The 24,227-nt window shown below is 46.8% G+C and overlaps 1 protein-coding gene across 8 annotated transcripts in view; it reads right to left on the bottom strand.

The window, feature by feature from the left end:
• The window catches only part of LOC147640482 (uncharacterized), an 81,051-nt gene that overhangs the window by 5,556 nt on the left and 51,268 nt on the right, over positions 1–24,227 (bottom strand). For 4 of the 8 annotated variants that reach the window (XM_086781146.1, XM_086781165.1, XM_086781192.1 and 1 more), the window contains one exon: positions 24,002–24,055. The exons of 3 other annotated variants lie outside the window; for them this stretch is intronic. In XM_086781146.1, coding sequence (XP_086637272.1) covers positions 24,002–24,055 — 54 coding nt within the window. Of the gene's footprint in view, positions 1–15,324; positions 15,378–24,001; positions 24,056–24,227 lie in introns of all 8 variants that reach the window. One more of the 8 variants, XM_086781150.1, reaches the window with a different exon arrangement.

Genomic DNA, 24,227 nt, shown 5'->3' with positions numbered 1-24,227 from the left:
ACCGGATGGATCGGTAGCTAATGAGGTCGGGGAGATCAGAGCCATTGCCACTGCATTTTATAGAGACCTGCTTTCAGCGGAGCCAACCACCACTGAGGATCGAGATGTTTGCAGACAGACTGTGTGGGCCCATGTGCAGAGGAGGGTCACAGACCGTATGCGTACAGTTCTAGGTGCGCCTCTGTCAGAGATTGAGCTTGCCGAGGCCTTGAGGGTCCTGTCGCGACATAGTTGCCCAGGGGAGGATGGACTGACGCTGGCCTTTTTTATGCGCTATTGGGACCTTTTGGGGCCAGGCCTCCGCAGGGGCTTTCAGCATGTTTTGGACACTGGGGTGATGCCGCAGAGCTTTTCAGAGGGCTTGATCTATCTTATCCCCAAGGGGGAGGGAGTATCAGATGATATTCGGCATTGGAGGCCTATTACAATCCTCAATACTGTCTGCAAGGTCTTAGCAAAGGCCTTGAGTTTGAGGATCCAGCCCTTCCTGGGGGAGTTGATTCATGCTACTCAGACAGGATTTGTCAAGGAGCGCAGTATCCTTGACAACATCTTTACTTTCTGGGAGGCGACGGCCCGAGCTAGATTTCTTGGCGAGGACTTGGTCGTGATGCTTCTTGATTTTGAGAAGGCATACGATAGAGTTGATTGGGGTTTCTTAGAGGGCTCTATGCTTCGCCTGGGCTTTGAGCCAGGATGGATCAGAGGGGTGGCGGCTCTGTATTCCACAGCTCGCAGCCAGGTGCTGATTGCAGGAGGACGGGGGCCAAGTTTTGAGCTGACCAGATCAGTCCGTCTCAAGGGTGTCCCCTCGCCCCTTTTCTTTTTCTCTTCTTTGCGGAGGCTATGAGCATATATTTGACGGCAGAGGAGGTTGGTTTGAGAGGACTTCAGCTCCCAGTCCGGGGGGAGGACCTGCTTGATGCTGAGTTTGCAGACGACACGGGCTTATTTTTGCATGGCCAAGAGGCCAATCTTCTTCGGGCAGAGGAGTCGCTCCAGGTTTTTAGTGCAACTTTGGGAGCATTGATCAATCGGCGCAAGACAGTGGCCTTTTGGATCAATAGTGCTCCCACTCTGGCATGGAGCCCGGACCCCGGTTTTAGATGGATTCCTCCAGGCACAGCAGTGCGGTATTTGGGATGCCAGATTGGCCTAGATTTGTCACCTGAGCAGCAGATTGCCCCGCTTCTTCTGAGCATTCGGAAGAAGCTTTTGTATTGGAGTACAGCTCGACTATCCTTGGCTGGGAGGGTGGTGGTGGCAAATCAGGTGCTGTTAGCGACCATGTGGGACATTACGTCTTGCTGGATTTTCTCGAGCTCTTGCATCAACCAGGTACAGAGGCTGATCAGGAACTTTCTGTGGTCTGGGCGGGACGGTCAGCCAGCTCGGGCAAAGGTTGCATGGGCAGTTATTACACTTCCGCTGGCTCAGGGAGGTTTGGGCATTATAGATCCAGTCGATCAGAGTAGAGCCTTATTGGGGAAGCTTATTGTTCGGGGGTTGCTTCCAGGCGCTGAGCCTTGGAAAGAGCTCCTCTTGCAGCGGCTGCAGGCGTGGGCGCCCCCAGCAGGGGGTACTTGGGCACCAGAGATTCACTGGATCTTCATAGAGATGAGGAGGACAGGCCTCAGTAGAGGATGGGAGGACAGATTTGCTTTGAGTATCCTGAGAGCTTGGGAGCTGCCGAGACCGGGGCTCTCTCAGCGACCTCCTTCTTGTGTTGAGGAGTGGGCCAGACAGCCGCTCATCTGGAGCCCAGCGGTTCGCACGGAGCAGGGTCATATGCTGGGTTCTCGGCCTCGTCTAGCCTGGGGACCTTTAGCGGTAGGCCCAGCTCGTAGTTTTGGAGACTGGCAGGCCTTCTGCAGTCTCCCAGAGGAGATCTAGGTGGAGAGGCTGAGTCACTTCAGAGGGGGGTTGATTATGAGGGATGATATTCAGGAGGCACTCACAGAGGAGTGGTTCACGCCTCTCGAGCCAGTGGCCCCACGGTGGATGGGAGCCTTTACACAGTTGGAGATCCTGATTGCAGTCAGAGCTTGCACTGAGGATGGCAGTTGCCTCTACTATGAGATTCAGGATGAGGGCAGACTCCAGAGAGTGGAGGTGGAGTCGCCTTTGGTTGCAGAGTGCACCTTTCAGAGGATTCGGGTAGTGGCCGTCGCTTCTCGGAAGTGGCATATTGACCCCGACCCTGCAGATGTGCTCCCGGATTGGCGCATATGGGCATATGCAGCGCGCCCCTTGGCCCGGCTACAGTGGGACCCCGGGGAGTACGAGTGGCATGATCCTTATGCATCCCTTGAGGCCACAGAGATTACCTTTTTCCAGTATACTGTTCGGCTGGGGCGGCATATTTTGACGGCGAGGAGGACGGTCTCTCCAGCGGCAGCGGGGCATTGGCGGCTACAGGGACTCTCACAGGAGTTCCTAGAGGATTTTTGGGCTCGGCTTTGGGCTAGTCGACAGGCCCACAGGATCTCGACTTTTCAGTGGGTGGCTGGTCGCCCACAGGGGCTCAGCAGTTGGCACTTGGCTTGTTTACAGTGGTCTTCCGGCGGCCTCCGTCCGATGCGGCCACCCTATGGAGACACAGAGACATTGCCTTTGGGATTGCCCTCAAGCGCAGCAGATTTGGCTGCGGATGCTGCGTATTCTGGCTCCCCTCTCTCCAGAGGGTATGTTTACGTGGGGTGCCGCTGCTTGGTCGACCTCGTCAGGGCCTGCGATGGGCTATGAGATGGAGCAGGGCAGTCAGGCCATCAGATTTATTAGGGGCCAGCCTCGCCTGGTTCCGGCACCGGATTTCTCGTCCGCCAGCTGGACATAGGAGAGGGATTTACGATGGGAGCTCCTCAGCAGCCTCACCATCTGGTTCACCTGGAGGGCCTGGTGCTTCACGGCCTTTGAGGGGAGATTGGAGCCATTAGCAGAGACTGTACGGGGGATTTGGCAAGAGTTGATCCACACCCTGCGAGGACAGTACGACCGCATCCGGGGAGACTCGGATGAGGCGATCTTGCGGCGCCATGCCTTTCACACCACTTGGCCCTGTGGCCCCTTCTACACCTTACACACGGGATTCCCCCGTTGGCACTACAGGCCACCTGTTTGGCTCTTCCCCCCCCCCCCCCCCCCCCCTATTGTATGATTTAGCCTCTCAGTCCTTTGTGCTGATGCTTGTATTTTGCAGCACCTAGGGAGAGTCTCCCGGGCTGCCATGCTGTATTCACTGCTCTTTTTCTCTTATGAGCAGGAGAGATTTTTTGTAGCCCTACGGGCGTTTTTTATATAACTAATGAAAGGATCTTTTCTCCGGGGGGGGGGGGGGGGGGGTTGGGGGGGTTTGGAAAAGAGCACCCTCTTCCCCGCTTCTGTCAGCTGTTACTAGAGCTTGGAGCAAGATGAGACTTTTCTTGAGGCAGAGGCTTCCAAGTTTAGAGGCAGACAGTCAATCCATCATGTAGAATGTTCTTATTAGAGATGACATTGGTTGTCCCTTAGGTGCTTCTGGTTATATGCAATGATCAGGCTGGAGGAGATGTGCACCGACAGTTGGATCTTGGAAGATTTTTTGAAGTCTTCCTATGGATCAAAAAGAGGCCTCCACTCAGCATCTCAAAGGGAGTCACTAGAGGATTAAGCAGATTGATGCAGCTATCGCTATCGAGTGGCTTACTGGCACATTCCATGATGAGCATCACCCCAGATGGCTGGGTGCTCTCTCCAAGACAAGTGTACCGCTACAAGTACTACCCATGCTAGATCCTGGCACGATTGATGAAATGCGTTACGTGTTTATTCCAAACATTATCATCCACCTTGTGAGAGTAGTGGGTTGCTCTCACGGAAACATTGGTCTATTGACTCGCTCCCTGAATCTTGAATCTCTAACTCAAGGATATGGATGCCTTCGGTCGTACGGTGGATGGCCCATTGAATTTCTTCATTGGGATCCTGGTGAGTAGGATCCAAATATTCCATTTCTTCTGGTTGTTTTTACATAGCAACTTCTTGTTAATCAGTGGACAGCTATCTTTTTCATGTGGACCCATCTTGCCCTAGATGTTCGATAGCTTCTGAGACTGTATACATTGTATTTGGGGCTGCAAAGTTGCTCAGAGGACCAACACCTCAATAGATCAGCTTATAGACAGATTGAGAAGAGATATTATGTCTAGTACTTCGAGCTCTATTACCCGCTTGCTTAGTCTGGACCACAAATTTTCTTTCAGCGCGGGGACCATGATACTGCCATTATGATTGCAAAGGACTCACCCAGAATTGCACACTACAAGATATTCCCCAGACACACCACACACCACCCCTCGGGGAGGCTTCACACCACTCGGAAGATTATTGCCAACATCACAACCTAGCAAATTTGGAAAGCCATATGCATAGAGGCGATTGAGGGCATTTAGATTTATGACACCTAGTGCATTTGTACTATTTGGGAAGATATCATCCATGCTCTTATGAACACTTGGCCTTGGAGAGAGTGGGATCAAGGGATAAAGGGATCTTCTTCTCATCGACTCCCACTGCGCTTTCTTGGCATAACTGCACCCCTGATTGGCTATGGCTATCTTACAGTCTAAGATGAGGATCTCCAGCTTTCAGATTTGATACTCGTTCTTTCTTACTTGATAGAAGTCTTTATTTGGCAAAAAAAAAAACAATATGCATTGCGCATGCGTACTTTGTTAAATGGCACCACAGCTACACACCCGGTTGTGAACCGCTGGCCTCGGCCCTTTATGGTTGGCTTTGCAGTCTCAGGCCCCTCTAAGGAGTACCACAAGCTTCTCTCAGACAAGAGACGACATCTTGACTTGGCGTCTCAGCAAGTGGAGTACCGCTACCACGCAAGAGCATCCTTTGGGACCCACACAAGAAGTAGGGTGAGATAGAACTACTTCCTTTCCTCCCACCCATACCACTGATGTGATGGCATCTGCCACTATCATGGACAAGATGGAGTTGTGGAGTCAAATCTGCCACACATCCAAGTCATGACTTCAGATTTCTGCCTATTGTTCCTCACAGACAATCCGGATTCCCCCAGCAGGACAAGGCTCGACAATAAGTTTGGTAGCACACCAGGGTTGTTGCACCCCCATCTCTAAGCTCTTCTCTAGATTCATCATTCTCAAACACTGTTGGAGAGAGCTCTTTAGGCTTTTCTTCACAAGAAGTGCCTGTTGGAATAATTGTGCTTGGATGTAATGGACATCTCAATGATGTGAGCTCCTCCACGAGATGGTCCCGATATTGCCCAAGGATCTTGTGTGTTTGTTTGACTAGGGGGTTTGGTCCTGTATACATTGACAGAGTGTGAGCATGTGGACATATACATATACATATGCATACATACATACATATACACATACACACACACATATGCATATACATATACATACATAGTTCATAACATACGTTTAGCAAACACATACGCATTCGGGTATGTAAGAATGTTTCGAGTATGTTTCAGGCCTGGTCCGAGTAACATACGTGACCCATATAATACCTCGTAGAAAGGACGAGATTTAGACAAATAGATACAAATATACATTGTAAACTCAAGCTCTCCAAGTTCTATTATAAAAACTTCCAAAGTTACAACACTTACAAGTTACATAAAGGCTCATTGCTTACCCAAGGGTCAAGCCTCAAGGCTAAATAGTGAAAACTAGATAAATCAAAGCACAAGTTGTAACTTGTAGCAAACAAACGTCCATAGCATAAATTTAAATACTACTCTAGAGATAAAATACTTTATGAAACTTGGAACTTTGGAAGAGCCTATTCTGCTGTATTCTCATCCCCTTCTACTTCTTCCTCTTCATCCTCATGAGAGGAAGAAGAAGAATCCTCATCATCATCATCTAACTCATCATCCACATTTTCCTCAATGCCTCCAACATTTGTGGTTGTGGCTGTCCCAATGTCATCAGGCTCTTGCATCTCCTGCAAAGAAATCAACCTTTCATCATCTTTTTCCTTGTTGATCATGTCCAAGGTGATCTCCATCTTCTCAAACCCTCGAGCCTTAATTTTTGTGATGAGTCGTAGATTAGTATGTATATAGACCAACATTTCTATATTGGAGGGCTTCAACCTGTTTCTTCTCTTAGTATGAATGAGAGAGAAAGTGCTCCAATTTCTCTCACATGGAGAGGCACAACTCCCTTGAGAAAGCACACGAATAGCAAGCTGTTGCAATTTGGGAGTACTTGCACCAAATGTCTCCCACCATTTGACTGCTTGGTGCATTCTCTTCTCCTCTTTTGCAAAGGCACGAGAGAAAGAACCTCCCTCTGATTTATACACATCCAACTCATCAATCAAGATACCCTGTATTTCTGTATCATATCCAGTATATCACTCTATGACCATCATGCACTTCATTGTCAGACTCCTAACCCTTCCCTCTCCAAATGGGATGCAAAACAAAACCTATAGCATGTAAAGGAGAATGCATCATGTTCCATCTATTAACACACAGATTTTGAACATCTGCAAGCTTGGTTGTATCAATGTCCTGCATGTTTTGTATCTTCTCCACCATGCGGTCTGTTAGCTCATAAATCAGCCCCATGGTTGCTCCTTCTTGATCTGCTAATCGAAGAATCTTCAAGATGGGTGCACATATCTTGACAATCATCTTGGCATCTTTCCAAAAAGAGGGTCCTAAGATTATTCATGTAACCTCCTCACCTTTGACTGTGTGGCATGTTTTCCATTTCAACCACTCATCAGATACCACCATCCTCCTTAAGCCATTATAAACTTTCTCATCCAACAAATTGGCCAACACTATAAACATGTAGGCAAATCGAGTTTCAGCAGGCTTCAAAAGCTCCTTGTTGCTACATTTCCTGAAGATGCTAAGTGCCTTTTGTTTCCTTGTGATGAAGGTCACAATCTTCCTTCCTTGCTCCAACACAGGCTCAACCCATGGCAAGTTGCCAATGTCCTCAAACAACAAGTCCAAACAATGGCATGTACACCTAGTGTAAAAGATAGATGGCCATTCTTGCTCTATGAGCTCTCCTGCACGCACACAATTTGATGCATTATCCATGCATACTTGCACAACATTTGTTGGCCCCACATCAAGAATTGCATCTTTCAAAATGCCAAAAATGTACTCTCCTGACTTGTATTGTCCACTTGTGTCAACAGACTTGAGAAAGACAGTGCCATGTATGGAAGAAGCAAGAACATTAATAATAGGTCTCCGCCTATTATCTGACCATCCATCACAAACTATGGTGCATCCATATTTCTTCCACTTCTCTCTTATCCCCAACAAGTCTTTGTCAATGCATTTCACCTCATCCTTCAATTCCTTCTTACGTAAGGCATCATATGAAGGAGGCTTGAAGCTAGAACCCACATGTCCAATAGCCCGTACCATTTCAAGGAAGTAAGGACTCTTAACCTTGAAATGTGGGATATCCTCTACATAAAAGAACCTCTTGGTGGCTCCTATGGCATCCTTTCTAGCTTGCAATTGCCATGCTCTTGATAAACTCCCTTGCATTTGACCCTTTGTAGAGACTTTATGTCTCTTGCCTGCAGGCATTGCATCTTCACCCACAAAGGAGGCTAATGATCCACCTGTTCCACCCAAATCTGCTCATCAATTAGTGCTGCTTCTCCTTGAGGCATCAAACCAACATGCAACCTTCTGCATATGTCTTTTGCACTTTCGGGGACATTGTCACATGGACCAACCCCTTGGCCTGTTAGACGCAAGATATGTGCCCTTATGCGCAAAGGGCCTCCATTCCATTGATGGGGGCGATATTTGCACTTGCATGTGAACATACCGCTGCCAAGAGACTTAATGACAATCACATGCTCCCATTCTAAGCCTTTAGGTCTGCCCATTTCTCGAAATTCATGGGGCCTGCAATTTGCAAACTTGCAAGAAAAAGAAAAATCCATGAGATTCAAGGCCTTCGTAAATGTTACACCATGTGTACACTGTACATACTACATAGATGATACGTGAAACTTGAAAGTTGATAGTACATACAGGCTACAGGCTACACCTTGGGGCCTGTCACCTATGTATTCCTGCCAGTCCCTACACTGTACAGGCTACAGCATGAGCACACTGGTGACTGTACAGCATTTAAGTTTTGAAGTACAGCATACTGATACAGGTACTGTGGTAGATACTACATAGTACAAAGTTCAAACTAGTAGTAAGTACTATATAGTATATTCTAGAGTCTACACTCTGCAGTACAGGCTGTACTGTACAAGCTTACAAGTTACAGCACTGTAGGGTTAGGGTTTCGAAAAGCATTGAATACTTGTAAGTTGTAGGCATTGGGCAAGTGTAGTCTAGAGTCTAGACTCTACAGAAACAGAAATACCTGGGTCCTGTAGGCTGGCCGCTGTACAGTGTACGTACTACGATGTAGGCTGGCCGCCGGTTGCTAACGTTGAAACTTGAAAAATTCGAACTTCAAAGTGCAGTCGGGAGTCGGGACTCGGCAACAGCTTGCAGGCGCACTCAAACTTCCAAGCGGCGCTCTTCGAATTTCCAAAACCGTGAGGCACTCGAATTTCCAGGCGGCGCACTCGTACGGTATTTTGATTAAAAAAACATTAAAGTCGGGACTCGGCGCTTTCAAACCTTACAAAACACAAAAAAAAAAAAGGTCACGTATGAAACTTGTGTTTCATACGTGTATGGTACAAACGTTTGCAAACGCGTATGTTATGAACTAGGTATACATATACATATACATAAATACACACACACACACACTTTTTTTTTTTTTTTTTTTTGTGGAATCATAAGTATATTAGATTTACAAGATGACTATCCAAAGTAGATAGTCTCAAAGTACATCAACTGAAGATGTCAATATAAGACAAATATACATCATGATCTATTTGGTCAACCTGCATGCAATCGAAGAAAGATTGATGCAGGGAGTACCGAAAGAAAGAAAAAGCAGAAAAAGCCGCATCACCGAAAACTCCATGGTTGCGAACTTTCCATAGTGTCCATAAAGCCCAGTAGCGCACCCATGAGAAGAAAAGAGTGAATTCTGGTCTGGGCAAATGAAGACCAAATAGCCAGAAAAACTTTCCAAATTTCATATTTGGAAATCTAGCCCGCAGAAGCTGGATGATAGGAAGAAAAAACTGACGAGAAGAAGGACAGTTCTAGAAAATATGAATGACTGTCTCCCTGGAAGCAGAGCATCTATGGCAAGTGGATGAGGATATATGTCTGCGTGCCAGAAACTGTCCTGAGGGATAACAGCCAAAAGAACGCGCCACAAAAAAAGCTGTTGTCGAAGAGGAAGCTTCGAATGCCAAAGAGATCGCAATCGTCTTTTCCACCACAAAGACGACCGATGCATATGCCAGAAGAGATTTGCCCGTTCAGAAACCCAAGGCAATGGCAACAAATGTTTATACAGACCAGCAACTGTAATATCAGATAGCCTCAAGGGATGGCATGAAGAATCAAAAGAGGAGATAGTCCAATCCTGTAGGCGATCTCGAATTTCCAATAGTGGAATCGGCAAAAAAGGCTGAAGCATCTGAATTATATCACGCCAAAGACGACGATAGTGAGGTCCCAAGCCATAATGTGTAGCAGCCTGTGGAAAAGAAAGAGGGGAGCCATCAGGATGGATGACATCTCCCACAGAGGTAACACCCTTTGAGTGGAGAAAATATGAACGCCGGGGTTCTTGCACCGCCAGGGGAACTGAAAATGCTTTGGACCAATGGATGCTCTCAGCGCGGAGAGAGTTGCCTTGTAAGGAGTCACGACCATTCCATTTTAAATTTGAAAGGACAAGCTTCCAATCAGCAAGTAAGCCAGAAATGAGAGGACAGCCCTTAATTTTGCCAGTAATGTAACCAAGAATAAATTCCCAATGAGTAGGTTGCCAATGGCCAAAAGCCGAAGTCGTCAGATGAAGTAATAAATGACGGATCATCGCTGTCCAAGGCTGAGTGCCTTCCAGAAATTGAAGCATCAGTTTACCTCTGTGGGCAAGAATATGCACCTGTAAATTAAGGATATTCAAGCCTCCATGCATTTTAGGGGTACACAAACGATTTGCCGAAAGCAAACGTACACTCTTTTTCCCCTGCTTCGATCTCCAGAATATCTCCAAGATGGTGGACATAAATAATTTCAGCTCCCCCTGAGAAAACCTGATGAGAGGAAGGTAGAACTGAATATAGGCAACCAAGATGGATTGGAGAATCCGTAAACGAACATGCAAAGGCCATGTTGCAAGTTTCTAGTATTCCAACTTTTTCTTGAGCTTTGCCAAGACCCAATCTGTTTGTTGACGGCGAGTGACTATCCATCCCAAAGGATATCCCAAATGCCGAATCAAATGAGTGGAGTGAACTATTTCCCCTGGCCATAGCAAATTATGCCACTGTTTTGAATGCAAAGGCAGCAATTTAGATTTCTGAAAATTGATTTGTAGGCCAGCCGCAAGTGCAAACATAAATACACACACACACACACACACACACACACACACTTTATATATACATATATACATGTATATATATATATATATATATATATATATATATATATATACATGTATATATATATATATATACATGTATATATATACATGTATACATGTATATATATACATGTATATATATATATATATACATGTATATATATATAATATATACATGTATATATATTAGTACGTGATTGAGTAAGAGGAGATATACAGACTTCTTCACAGAGAGCTTGAGAGCATTGATAGACGAGTCACTTGAGCTCTGTTTCGAGCTCTCACGACCACTTTCCTCACTTCTTAAGCTCAACAAAAATCGTCATTCCATCTATAAAGGCACCAGGGTGTATACTCAAGGTGCCCATTCGAGAGGGAGAGCCGCCAGAGCAACCGATAGAGACAATCCAGAGCACCAGATGCAAACCCTTCCACAAAAGAGACCTAGACCCTCTACCATTGTTGAGGAGATACCAAGTAATGATGTACCAAGTGATGTGGTGAACCAAAAGCCACTATATAATTTTGAAGTAAATCTCCTCACATATGGAGACTACTCATCATCCTCATCCTCATGCTTGGATGATGATGAGTGAGTGGTGACTCATGAGACTTGATTTATTAGTCAGTGGCCTTGTGGTAGACTGGTCACTCTTACTAGTTAGCGGTTAGCATATCAGTATTTACCTCAGTAGTGACCACTGACTAGTCACATGTTCAACTTGTAGTAGTTACTAGAGCAGCTAGCCTTGTACTTTCATGATTTATGATCAAACATGTATGATGTCATATTATTTTGTGATGGCAATATGGCTATTGGCTTTTGTACAACTATTTCAGATTCAGCAGGACTTCATGTTGTATGCTCGCAGCTCATTTGACATTGATAGAGCATAGATATTGGGGGGGCAGAATGGTGGCTCCATCTTGCAAGTTGGGGAGGTCTCCCTGAGAGGTCCGTTAGGTTTAAGGGGCTCCCCGTGATTGGGGACCATTACAACGAGGGAGGGCCAACTCAGTTGTGTAACTGTGTTGACCCCATCCAGACATGAAGGGGTGGTTGGTGGGGCCTTTGAATTCGTGGGCTCTCCAAAGGTGGATCTTGTGATAAATGATAATAGCCGCTCTCTTTAAGCCTTGGGCTATGGCAGCATGCGTGCCTCTGCCTCGGGCAATGGCACAGAGTTTCTCAGCCCTGCTCAAGGAAGGCGTGTGAGGCTTTGCCTCCTGCTTGTGGCTGCTTGAGGGTTGTGTTAGACACAGGAGGGAATAAGCAAGGATACTCTCGTGTACACCATCCTCTAGCTGTGACAACTATGGCCAGTCAACATTGGAGCGTCGCTAAAAGGACGATTGTGCAATTGTCCCATTTGATGACAATCGAAACCTTGACCGAGGAGCCGAGAGAGTTCTATCCTTTAAATGACTTGAGAGCCATCCACAGAGGGATCGAGAGATGTTAAGGGAGGTTCTTTGGTGAGGAGATCATTAGTTGAATGGACGGAAGGCCTACTGCCGAGCCATGACAGCTGCTGTTGAAGGTTGGAGGGGGGTTTCTCAATCACCTGTTCAAGATGTCCTGCAGTTGCTGTTGAGGAAAGGGAGGGGGGGGTGTTGGGGGGTGTTGGGGGGGTTCTCGCACACCTGTTGTGGCATACATCTCGACATCGATACATGGGCTATTAGGGGTCCTCTTCTAGTTGCATTATAGTGAGGCTAGGCTGCTTTGAAGGCTTGTCTCCTGCTACTTGAAGGTCTGGAGCTTTTCCTAGGCTGTTGACTAGAGAAAAAAGCTGATCTCCTCGAAGGCCCTGTCAAGTGCTGAGGCAGCAGAGTAGAGTCGAAGGAGAGACTCTCAGATTTCCTCCGCATGCTCATATATCTTGGGATCTTGGATGTGGCAGTCTAGGAGTGTGACCATCTAGACATTGACGATCTTGATGCCACAGGTGTCCGAGCTGAAGAAGCATGGGGGTGTGGATGAAGTCGGTGGTGTGCGCGAGAATGCCGACAGGGCCTTCTTAGTCTCAGGCCTACTCATCGATGTAGAAGCGACCAAGCCTGGCTAAATTGGGATCCGTGTTCCAGAAATCAGATCTGGATAAATCAAGGCATGTAGGGTGCGGCCGAACTTCAGTAGTTACACGGTGTCCTCTCCCTTAATAGAGAAGATGAGCTTCTCCCATGCTGCACTCTCTTTCCCCTGAATAGTGGAGTTAAAATATTGCTTCCTTGGTGATCTGTGGGGGATCATGTTGAAATCTTCTCCCATACATCAAGCATCTGCTCGGGGGAGCATGTCACCATTTCCAGGATTTACGGGATTTACAGGGCACTTGTCAAAATTTTATCAGATTTACTGGTTTCGACAAGCTTTGGGAATGGGAGGTTATTCAGATATGGCCTGTGTCCTGTTCTTGGGTACCCACCAAGACGTCGAGTGTGCCTGCAACCCGTGGACAAGTTTATAACAAAAGGCTGCACTTTTTTCTTGTTTTGGTCTTGGTCATTACACATGCATAAAGGCTTGAGCCTTAGCTTGATGTTTTGAGGAAAATCTTGTAAGACAAGCACAGAGATAGAAAACACAAGAAAGTAAAGCTTACGGAAAGAAAAGCATGGCATATATACATATACATATATGTATATATATATATGTATATATATATATATTTATATTATATTATATATGTATGTATGTATGTATGTATGTATGAGGCCTTGATAGGCCACATGCCAGCAATTGGGCCCCGGGGGGGGGGGGGGGGGGGTGCTCTCCATCTTGTAGGCTTGGGAGGTCTCCCTCAGGGGTCCGTTGGGTTTAAGGGGCTCCCCGTGATTGGGGACCATTACAAGGAGGGAGGGCCTGGTCAGTTCTGTAACTGTGTTGACCCCATCCAGAAGTGAAGGGGTGGTTGGCAGGGCCTTTGAATCCGTGGGCTCTCTGAAGGTGGATCTTGTGATAAATGATAATAGCGGTTCTCTTTAAACCTTGCGCTATGGCGGCATATGTGCCTCTGCCTCGGGCAATGGCAGGGAGTTTGTCAGCCCTGCTCAAGGAAGGTGTGTGAGGCTTTGCCTCCTGCTTGTGGCTGCTTGAGGGGTGTGTTAGACACAAGAGGGAATGAGCGAGGATACTCTCGAGTACACCACCCTCTGGCTGTGTAAACTATGGCCGGTCGACATTGGAGCGTCACTAAAAGGATGATTGTGCAATTGTCCCATTTGATGACAATCGAAACCTTGGCCGAGGAGCCAAGAGGGTTCTATCCTTTAAATGACTTGAGAGCCATCCACAGAGGGATCAAGAGATGTTGAGGGAGGTTCTTTGGTGAGAGGATCATTAGTTGAACGGACGGGAGGCCGGGGCACACGTCTTGCGGCATACATCTCAACATGGGCTATTAGGGGTCCTCTTCTAGTTGCGTTATAGTGAGGCTAGGCTGCTTTGAAGGCTTGTCTCCTGCTACCTGAAGGTCTGGACCTTCTCCTAGGCTGTTGATTAGAGAAAAAAGCTGATCTCTTCGAAGGCCCCTGTCAAGTGCTGAGGTGCTAAAGTTGAGTGGAATAGACTCCCAGATTTCCTCCGCATGCTGGTATACCTTGGGATCTTGGATGTGGCAGTCTAGGAGTTTGACCATCTAGACATTGACAATCTTGATGCCACAGGTGTCCGAGCTGAAGAAGCATGGGGGTGTGGATGAGGCCGGTGGTGTGCGCAAGAATGCTGACAGAGCCTTCTTAGTCTCAGGCCTCTCATCGATGTAGAAGCGACCAAGCCTGGCTAAATTGGGATCCGTGTTCCAGCAATCAGATCTGGATAAATGGAGGCATGTAGGGTGTGGCCAAACTTCAGTAGTTACACGGTGTCCTCTCCCTTAATAGAGAAGATGAGCTTCACCCAAGATGCACTCTCTTTCCCCTAAATAGTGGAGTTAAAATATTGCTTCCTTGGTGATCTGTGGGGGACTCTTATCATGTTGAAATCTTCTCCCATACATCAAGCATCTGCCCGGGGAAGCATGTCACCATTTCCAGGATTTACAAGCACTTATCAATATTTTATCAGATTTACTGGTTTTGACAAGCTTTGGGAATGGGAGGCTATCCAGATATGGCCTGTGTCCTGTTCTCGGGCACCCACCAAGACGTCGAGGGTGCCTGCAACCCCCGTGGACAAGTTTATAACAAAAGGCTGGACTTTTTTATTGTTTGGGGCTTGGTCATTACACATGCATAAATGCTTGAGCCTTAGCTTGATATTTTGAGGAAAATCTTGTAAGACAAGCAGTTAGCACGGAGATAGAAAACACAAGAAAGTAAAGCTTACGGAAATAAAAGCATGGCTGGCATATACATACATACATACATACATGTATGTATGTATGTATGTATGTATGTATGTAAAGCCTAAGGCCTTGATAGGCCACGACACAATTTTACAAAGCTAAGTCACGAGGAAGGAATAAGCCCTCACTCTTTCTGAACTGAGAAGAAAATTTAGAGTTTCAAATGGCAAATATTTTACACATAATAATTATGTAATTTAATAAAAGAACCTTCTACATAGTAATGTAGTGTCACACACTAACGTGGGTGCTTGAGACCAATGATGACTATTGTCATCAACAAAGAGGTCCATTTGATTTACTAAATTTAAAGAATCATCCTTGATTTTTGAAAAGTGAGGTTTGCTTATAAGCATAATCCAATAATCCAAAATTGCTGAACTTTTAGACCTTTCCAACTAGTAGGATTGAAATAAAAATAGCAGAGCCCGCACCTTTCCCACAATCTTTTCGATTGATTAGCATGCCTCTCTAATGCCTCTGAGCACTACTTTTGCAAGTAAAGGATATCATTAGAACTCTCTCTCTCTCTCTCTCTCTCTCTCTCTCTCTCTCTCTCTCGTAATTGTTGGTTGATTAGATTACGAAAAAGTAATACAAAGCAAAGGTTGCATGCCCAGCTATACAAACATGTACATAGAGGCTGTTAGACCGCACACACTAAAAGGCCACATGAGGCATGCCCACCATACGAAGAGCATGTAACCAAGGGTCAACTTGCGCCATGGTGATAACATGTGCATCGATCAAAGAAGAAACTTGCCAAAGCAATAGACCACGACCACGTTGGACATGACCTTTCACCCCTGATTGTGAATCAAAGATGAAAGCATTTCGCATGAGCCAATTATGCCAAAGACCCAACCATCAAAAGAAAAAAAAAGAAGACCTCATGTTGCTAATTGTTTCCCCCGGGCTGATCATGTCCAAATACCCACTGCCTCGGTCACAAAGTGTGTCCAATCACCATTTGCCACACTGAAGAGATGAACTCCCATATCTAGCGAGCCACCGGGCAAGAAATAAACCTGTGCCGACTAGATTTTGGACAAGTCTGGCAGAGGAAACAGTTGCCATTCAAAAGTCTCCGACGCCGAAGCGCAATGGCCAAAGGCAAGCCCCCAACCATGACTCACCAAATAAACACTTGGCCCTGAAAAGAAAGCTTGGAATGCCAACCACCGAATAGGATGCGCTTCCACCAGGAGGCCGTTTTCTTAACATTCCATACTTTATTAGCTTTTGCTGCAAGCCATCTCTTCTCTTGGACCAAAAGATGATATACAACATTAGTGGAAGCCTTAAACAATCTGGTCTTGTGACCCAACACCCAATCATCCCATGCATGAGAAGAATCCATCCTAGGAAGGCGCCCCAGAGATTGCACTTGTTGCTGCAAACTGCAACCAAATACACTTGTAACCTCAGGGCACACGAAATCTATGATGAGCACGGCCGAATGATAACATTTGTAGTTGCTCAGGCAACAGAGTATCAAACATTAGAGACATAAAAGAGTCCCAAACCCGCCTTTGCGGATTATCCATTATAGAGTGAGGCAAATTAGCTTGAATAGCAGAAGAGCAGATATTAAAATCCCCCATGAGAAAACCTGGTTTTCCTAACCTTAAACATTGTTGCAGATCCCACCAAAGAGAACAACGAGCCCCTACTGTATGGGGAGCATACACACCAACCAGCCAAAGAAGTTCTTCACAAGTGATCTCCACAACCATAAATCTACCATGTACATCTTGATGCACAACAAAAGGCTGAAAACGATCACAGACAATCATCATCACCCTTGATTGGGTCACGGGTGGAAGGGTGTCCATTGAAGAAAACATGAAAACCTCTATGTATAAAGCCACCACCAGCCTGACTATGTTGTTTGTGCTCAACCGCACAAAGACCCATTGGTTAGACGACAATGTTTGCCACAAGACATACTGCTTCTTAAAGGAGGAAATCCCCCGCACATTCCAATGACCAGCTTCAATGAGAGGAACAGAGTGATGAGACATGACATATGGCAGCGCTACATACAGGAGACATGGACAGCACCAGAGAGCCCACTACCACCGAAGATGCTGTATTACAGAGACCACTTTATGAGCATCTCAGTGGATGGGTTTATACAGCGACCGCGGTATATGGATGCATACATGCCACACAGCTCTCGCGTTGCTATTGGACAGCTACGAGTCTCATCACATCAGCTAGAGATAGAGGCTGGGAGAGCGGCACAGTTCAGCGACAACTTGGCAAACTACTACTAGAGCTTCATAGTTCTCGAGAGAGACTCCTCCAGACACCCGCTCCCACTAGGGGTGGGAGACAGTCCCAGCTCACAGATTTCTTCTAGAGAGCTATGCCAATGCCAGCTGATGTACCATGTGGGATGACCGCACAGAGAGCAGAGGAATTGAGAGCCAGGAGGAGACCTAGACAGACTGGACACAGAGCACCCCGACTCCGTCACAGAGAGATAGCAGCTATCCGGATGAGACACCAGATGGAGACACAGGAGAGGCTAGCTCGCTTTCATTCAGACTCAGGGTACATGTTCACGCCACTCACAACATCGGCGAAGTATGATATCTTATATCCCTCTTATGGCACTGGATGGAGTTAGACATAGATCTGCATAGCATGCTTGTACTACCCCTTCAGCATATAGAGATGCATCTTGCCTTAGCACTCCATCCACATCCCCACCCCCCTTTATATTGTTTGTATATGGGCTCCACCGATCCATGATGATTCACAGTTGTATCCAGACACATGCACACTTTTTCTTTTCTTTCTTTTCCTTTTCTTCCAATGACCGGAAGAACACAGTTGTATTATATTTTGTCTCATAGGCCGACTTTGGCCTCTCGTAGACGTTAATATCCCTCCCTCCCTCCCTCCCTCCCTCCCTCCCTCCCTCCCTCTCTCTCTCTCTCTCTCTCTCTCTCTCTCTCTCTCTCTCTCTCTCTCTCTCTCTCTCTCTCTCTCTCCTGTTTCCACCCTTTGCTCTGCTCTGTTGACCGCTCTGTCCGCCGCCGCCTTTCTCCAGTTCCCGCCACCCTCTTCTCTGTCTGCCGCCGTCGTTTCCGCTCTGTGCCCGCCACCCTTTGCTTTGTCCGCCCTGCTGCCCTGCTACACTTCCCGCTCTATGCTTGCCATCCTCTGCTTTGTGCCCGCCGCCATTTTTGGTCTGTCCGCCCCGCCACCCTGCTCCAAGTCTCGCTCTGTGCCCGCCACCCTCTGCTCTGTCTGCGACTCCGAAAAGCCATGGAAGCAACCAAAGAAGGGTGGGAGAAACCTCCAAATGGGTTGAGGTTGTGAAAAAGCAAAAAACAGTCCACACCCCGAATGCCACATCCATCATGACTACCATGCTTGAGCAAGAGAAGTGTCGCCAATCTAGGGCTCTACATGTGCGAGTAACAGGCTTGCAAGGAAGCAACTCACCAAAAGAGGACAGTGAGACTTTACGCAGATAGATGGGCCTCACTGACACCCCTTTTGTAGATGCTTGGCGAGCCGGGAAGGACTTGACGAGGGAGAGGTCTCCTCCTCAAGTTCAAAGATACATAGTCCCGTTTGGCTGTCTTGAAGAAGAGGGCCACCCTCCAAACCACCAAAATATACCTTGGAGATGACCTCACCCCCCTACAAGAAAGCCAGGATGGTTCAGGTTATGGAAGCGCACAAGGTAGGAAAATGGGCCGTTTATCATGATGACCGTGTCATCATCACAGATAAACGCCCCACATGACAATGCGGGGCATATGAGACCACAGATGCATTGAGGATGGGAGCCTATGCACGACAGCTATATGATGTGCCAAACCAGCCTATACCACAAATGTCACACATCCCTCGGCCTACATCATCTTCTCTCTTTGATTCCCCCAATGTCACTAGGGCTCTTAAAAAGTTGCATAATGGGAGAGAAAAAGATCATGAGGATCTACACGCGGAACATTTTTCCCATGGGCACCACGTATTGGCCCCCATTCTTGCCAGTCTTTTTAACAAAACACTCTGTGAAGGCTTCCCAACCTCCTGGACTACCAACACCATTGTCCCCATCCACAAAGTAGGAGACCCCACAGACCCACGTAACTATAGGACTATCATGATTGGTCACACAATGGCCAAAATCTATGGGGCAGTACTAGAGAACATGATGAGCTCTATGGCAGAGAGGATGGGAAACAGAGCATCAGGCCAAGGACACTTCAGGAGAAACTTCTCCACGCTGGACCATATCTTTACTTTACGGGCTATCATAGAGGAGGCGAGGTCCTCAAAGAGACATGTGTATTGCTGCTTTGTGGATTTCCGCAAAGCCTTTGACTCCGTCCCTCGATCTCGTCTGATAGGACACTTGCAAGAGCTCCAGTTATGAGATGATATGGGGTGTGATGACACTATATGAGGCAGTACTCGGCCAAGTACGTGCACCCGTGGGACCTCGGGAGATATATGTAGGACCATTGGGGTTAAGCAGGGCTGCCCACTCTCACCTACACTCTTTGGCCTATACATTGATGAGATCGCAGTATTTGTGGATAGTTTCGGAGGTAGAGGTTCACCATTGGCTCAGACAGTAATGCCGATATTGCTATATGCTCTTGATCTCAGATTCAGCCGAGGGTTCACAGAAACACTTAAATGCACTGGACAGATTTTGCAGGGAGAGAGACCTTACGGTCAATTTGGGCAAAACCAAGGTTATGGTCTTCAACACATCTTATGTAGTCGCCTCACGATTTTCTTTCATATACAGAGATGCCCCAGTGGAGATCGTGCAGAAGTATGTGTATCTAGGAGTCACTTTTATAGGCCCTTTGTTCTACATGACCACAGCTGCCCCACTGACGGACCTGCGAGGGGGCACGCCTCCCTAGCCCGTATGGAGAGACAGTGTTTCCAAGCACATTTCCAAGAACCTTGCACTAAGTGCTGGCTCTTTGATACTCTAGTACAACCAGCGGCCATGTATGGTGCAGCCTTTTGGTGGCCAGGCCTAGGGAAGGATCACTGGAGGAGCATAGAGAGGCTATAGGTGATGATGTTGTCACACATGATCAGGAGTAAGCCATCTATACCACATGACATTCTACATGCAAAAGTTTGGGGTGGCCCCACTGGTCACTTATATTCAGCATGTATACACGCTTGACAAAGATTGCCTTCCACAACTAACACTAGAGTCCTCTATGCAATTATAGAGCAAGGGGGAGAGGAAGCAATTGAGACGAGCTGGACTGTCCTCCTCCTCAGCGACACGGCCACCACCATTACCGACACATGCATGGTACTCTGAGGTAGTCGAGTGGTTTCATGCACATGGCATACAAATGGACCGTCTCCCCCCGTTTCAGTATAGCTTGGATTCCCCATACCTTGATCTCTCACGACAGGAGATCAACAACCGGATCATCCGGTTAGATCTACTCGGGCTACGCATACACCAAACATGGGTGTCTCCGTCAAAGATTGGTAAGAAGTGTGAGTTCTACAGAGATCACTTCTTGAGACTCTCTGAGGATGGATTCTTTGAGATCCCGGGATACATACAAATACACATGTCACATGCTATGCGTATCACGATCAGCCAACTCAGGGTATCCTCCCACCGGCTCAGAGTAGAGACTAGCAAAGCTGAGGATATCCCACATGAGGAGAGGACATGCACAGTATGCATCACAAGAGTAGTAGAGGATGAGGCCCATTATATGTTCAGTTGCCCGACTTACTATTAGATACATGGGAGATTCCACTACCTCTTCCGAGAGGGATTTGGACCACTCACATGGGTAATACAGTTTGAGGATCAGAGGTGCTTGGGCATGTACTTGATGGAGCTCATACGACACAAGGATGTAGTGTTGAGGCAACATGCCGAGAGACAGCCCCGGCTCTGATAGGACACCTCACAGAGAGCCATCACAAATTTCTTTGTGGTACACAGACCCACATCGGAATCCACTGCCCACAACAATTCCTCTACTACGACATCAGAGCCCACCACCCGTACCCACGCTCCAACTCCACGCCCCAGAGGAGTTCTTAGCGCGAGAGCTCAATCCATTCTGCGAGCCACACGTCCCCGACCCAGAGCATCAGGACCCTCCACCACACAGAGACATGCCGACATGACACGCTCCCATCACAGAGGCTTGACATTCACTCCATCAGATCAGTTCTGGCAGGCGGGTATCGTCATTAGCTGATCACAACATATCTCGCTCGCTCTACACAGGATCATCTCTTGATCACATGTATTGTCATATGTTTTCATTTTACTTCTACTTTCAGTTTTCCATGGCTTAGTATATCCATGGTACCATTGTATTACTTTTGGTCTCATAGGCCCTTGGGGTCTTCCGTAGATGTTAATATAACTTTCTTTCTCTCTCTCTCTCTCTCTCTCTCTCTCTCTCTCTCTCTCTCTCTCTCTCTCTACACATTTACATATGGGCAGGAGATTGTGGAGTATACAGATGCATATACATATCTTGGGGTAGTATTCAGTGGGCCAGTGTTTTCGATGAGGAGAGCAGCAGAGACTAGATTGACTAGAGCACATGCAACCCTGGGTGGTTTGGAGAGGATGTGTTCGCAGGTTCAGTTTCAGGAACCTCGAACGAAACTTTGGCTTTTTGACACTCTAGTGACATCAGCTATGCTTTATGGAGTGCAGATATGGGGACCTTCAGCGGGCCATCACAGCGCAGGCGGGTGGAGAGGTATGGAGAGGCCTTTGGTATCTATGATTGCTAGGATTATTCGAGCAGAGCTGGCGGCTGCCCCTCTGGTGATTGAGGCTCTTACGAGATCAGTCTCCTACATACATGGCTTGTGGGATCTCCCCCGAGACAGATATGCACACCTCGCCCTGGAGTCCTCCCGACAGTTAGCTTTACAGGGAGACACGTATGGACAGATGACATCTTAGTTCCAGGCACATGGTTTTAGCATGGACAGATTGCCTCCCTTCCAGTATTCTCTGGAGGCACCCTCTCTCACTCTCACACAGACAGAGATTACCAGACTCATCCGTCAGGATTTAGTTCAGCTGGACATTAGGAGGACATGGATACAGTCGACTGAGGAGCTGGGCACGAAGATGGCTTTCTACAGAGAGCATTTTCTTCAGCTCACAGCAGATGGTTTTGTGATTAGACCCAATTACATGGATGTACACTTGTCTCATGCAGTACGATGTGCTATTGGTCAGATTCGCACATCCTCACACCAGCTTGAGATTGAGATTGGCCGATATAGAGGTATACCAACTGAGGCCAGGATATGCCGAGTATGCCATGGGGAGCCAGAGACAGAGCTGCATTATATATGCCATTGTACTGCATACTATGAGATACGTGGTCGTTTCCACTGTTTATTCAGAGAGGATTTTGGACCACTTTCCAGAGTCATGGGGTACCAGGACCAGAGGTGTTTGGGATTGTTCTTGCTTGAGCTGCGGAGACATAGAGATAGCCTGCTTAGGCGCACAGAGAGCCAGACTCAGAGGCACATTACAGACTTCTTTAGTCCAGCCATCACTGCGCCAGATGGACCACAGCAGCAGCAGGACATGGATACCGCCCACACCAGAGGTACACTGATTGATCGTGCGATTGAGCTTGGGTGGTCCAGACGCCCACGACTACGGAGTAGGGCATCCCAGCATAGACGGAGGTTGCAGCGGCGGATTCGGATTATTCTTGCGAGGCATGCGGGACACCCAGTCAGGGTGCTGACCACAGAGGATATTGAGGAGATCCGCCAGCGTCCGATGCGGCACATATTATGAGATGGAGGCACCTCCATAGTGTACCCCTCCGTCCCACATGATATTGTATCCCCTCACTATATTCCACTCACCTCCATAGCGTACCCCCCCCTCACTATATTCACACCCTATAAGGGTTTCTGTTTACCTTCCAGTTCCAGTTTCATTTTATAGGTGCCAGTAGTATCATCTTTATTTTTCATTTTCTGGGTTTTTTTATCCAAACATTGTATCAGATCCACCATGATGTAACTTTTGGTCTCATAGGTCATTATGGCCTTTTGAAGACGTTAATATAACATTTCTTTTTATTTCATTTCTCTCTCTCTCTCTCTCGGGCGGCAGGTGCCAGTTTCAAAATCCTATTAACCATAATCAACAACAGTTGTTATTTGCTTTTAGTTCTTTTCTTTCCAAGGCAGTATTGTATCACCTTAGACCCTGCCCCAACACGCGCACTTTCTAACTCACCCTAGCCATTGATGTCCTAAAGATCTTGTCTGCCTAAAACACAGAACAGTAAGCGATGAGGGAAATTTGGAAAATTGAAAGAGGCCATGCAGCACAATGAATCATTCAATAATACATCGAAATCTGCCCTCAATTCTAAGATGCATGGATGTATAAGCTTACTCAAAGACATCCTCTATCAACATGAAAATGACTTTGCAAGGCAGCAAAAACAAATAAAAGAGGGCCATTCAGCCCTCAAGGCTGAATTCTAGGCCCAATTGAAACGAGAAATGGCCCAATGCAAGGAAAAATGGCAGCCTGAATGGTGTCCGGATGTGCCCAAGATAAGCATCCATGGATGGGACATCTTTGGACGATGGTTTGGACACAATATATGACTTTTTGGAGATTATTTTATGGGCTAAAAAAGGGAAACCGACTTGAACGCGACTTCCCCACTTGTACCCTATAAAAAGAAGGATCAAAACCCAATGCGGTGATAGTTCAAGTGGTAGAGATGTTTGACTAGGACCAAGAGGTCCTCGGTTCAAAACCCCACATGTACTTCCTCAGCGGCATCGCCTAAGGGCGGATAAAAAAGTGCCAAAGTTGGTGGGGGGAGATGTATTAGGCACTTTACTATACATACATATGCCAAAGTTGCAAAATCATAACCAAGGCAGCAAGGGCACGTTTGTGGATCAGTAGGTGCTCCTTCTCTTGTGCATTAGTAAGAGGATGAGAGCTAGAGTTTTTGGTATGAATCATAGGATAGCATGCACAAACTATAGGATCTAAGTCTAGATCCAAGAACCATTGCACATATTCATATTTTGGAATATACATTAAAAAAGGGTTACCTCTCTTTTGTGTGTTTTATAAACATAACATTAGCGTTCATCATGATCACACTTCTGCAACACCCATGACATTGGTATCAGAGCTTCTAGCCTAGGTAGAGCTTTGCATCAACACTAGGTTTTACACGCAAATCAACAAATTAGGGTTTACATTTTTTGCATTAAATCAACCTTTTTGCAAAAGCTTTTTGCTCATTTTCACCATAGTACAGTTAGAAAGTTTAAA

The sequence above is a fragment of the Cibotium barometz genome, chromosome 3 (assembly GCF_041138505.1).
Source record: "Cibotium barometz isolate CiBa-2024 chromosome 3, ASM4113850v1, whole genome shotgun sequence".
In the NCBI taxonomy this organism is placed as follows: Eukaryota; Viridiplantae; Streptophyta; class Polypodiopsida; order Cyatheales; family Cibotiaceae; genus Cibotium; species Cibotium barometz.
This window is presented reverse-complemented; position numbering and strand designations above follow the sequence as displayed.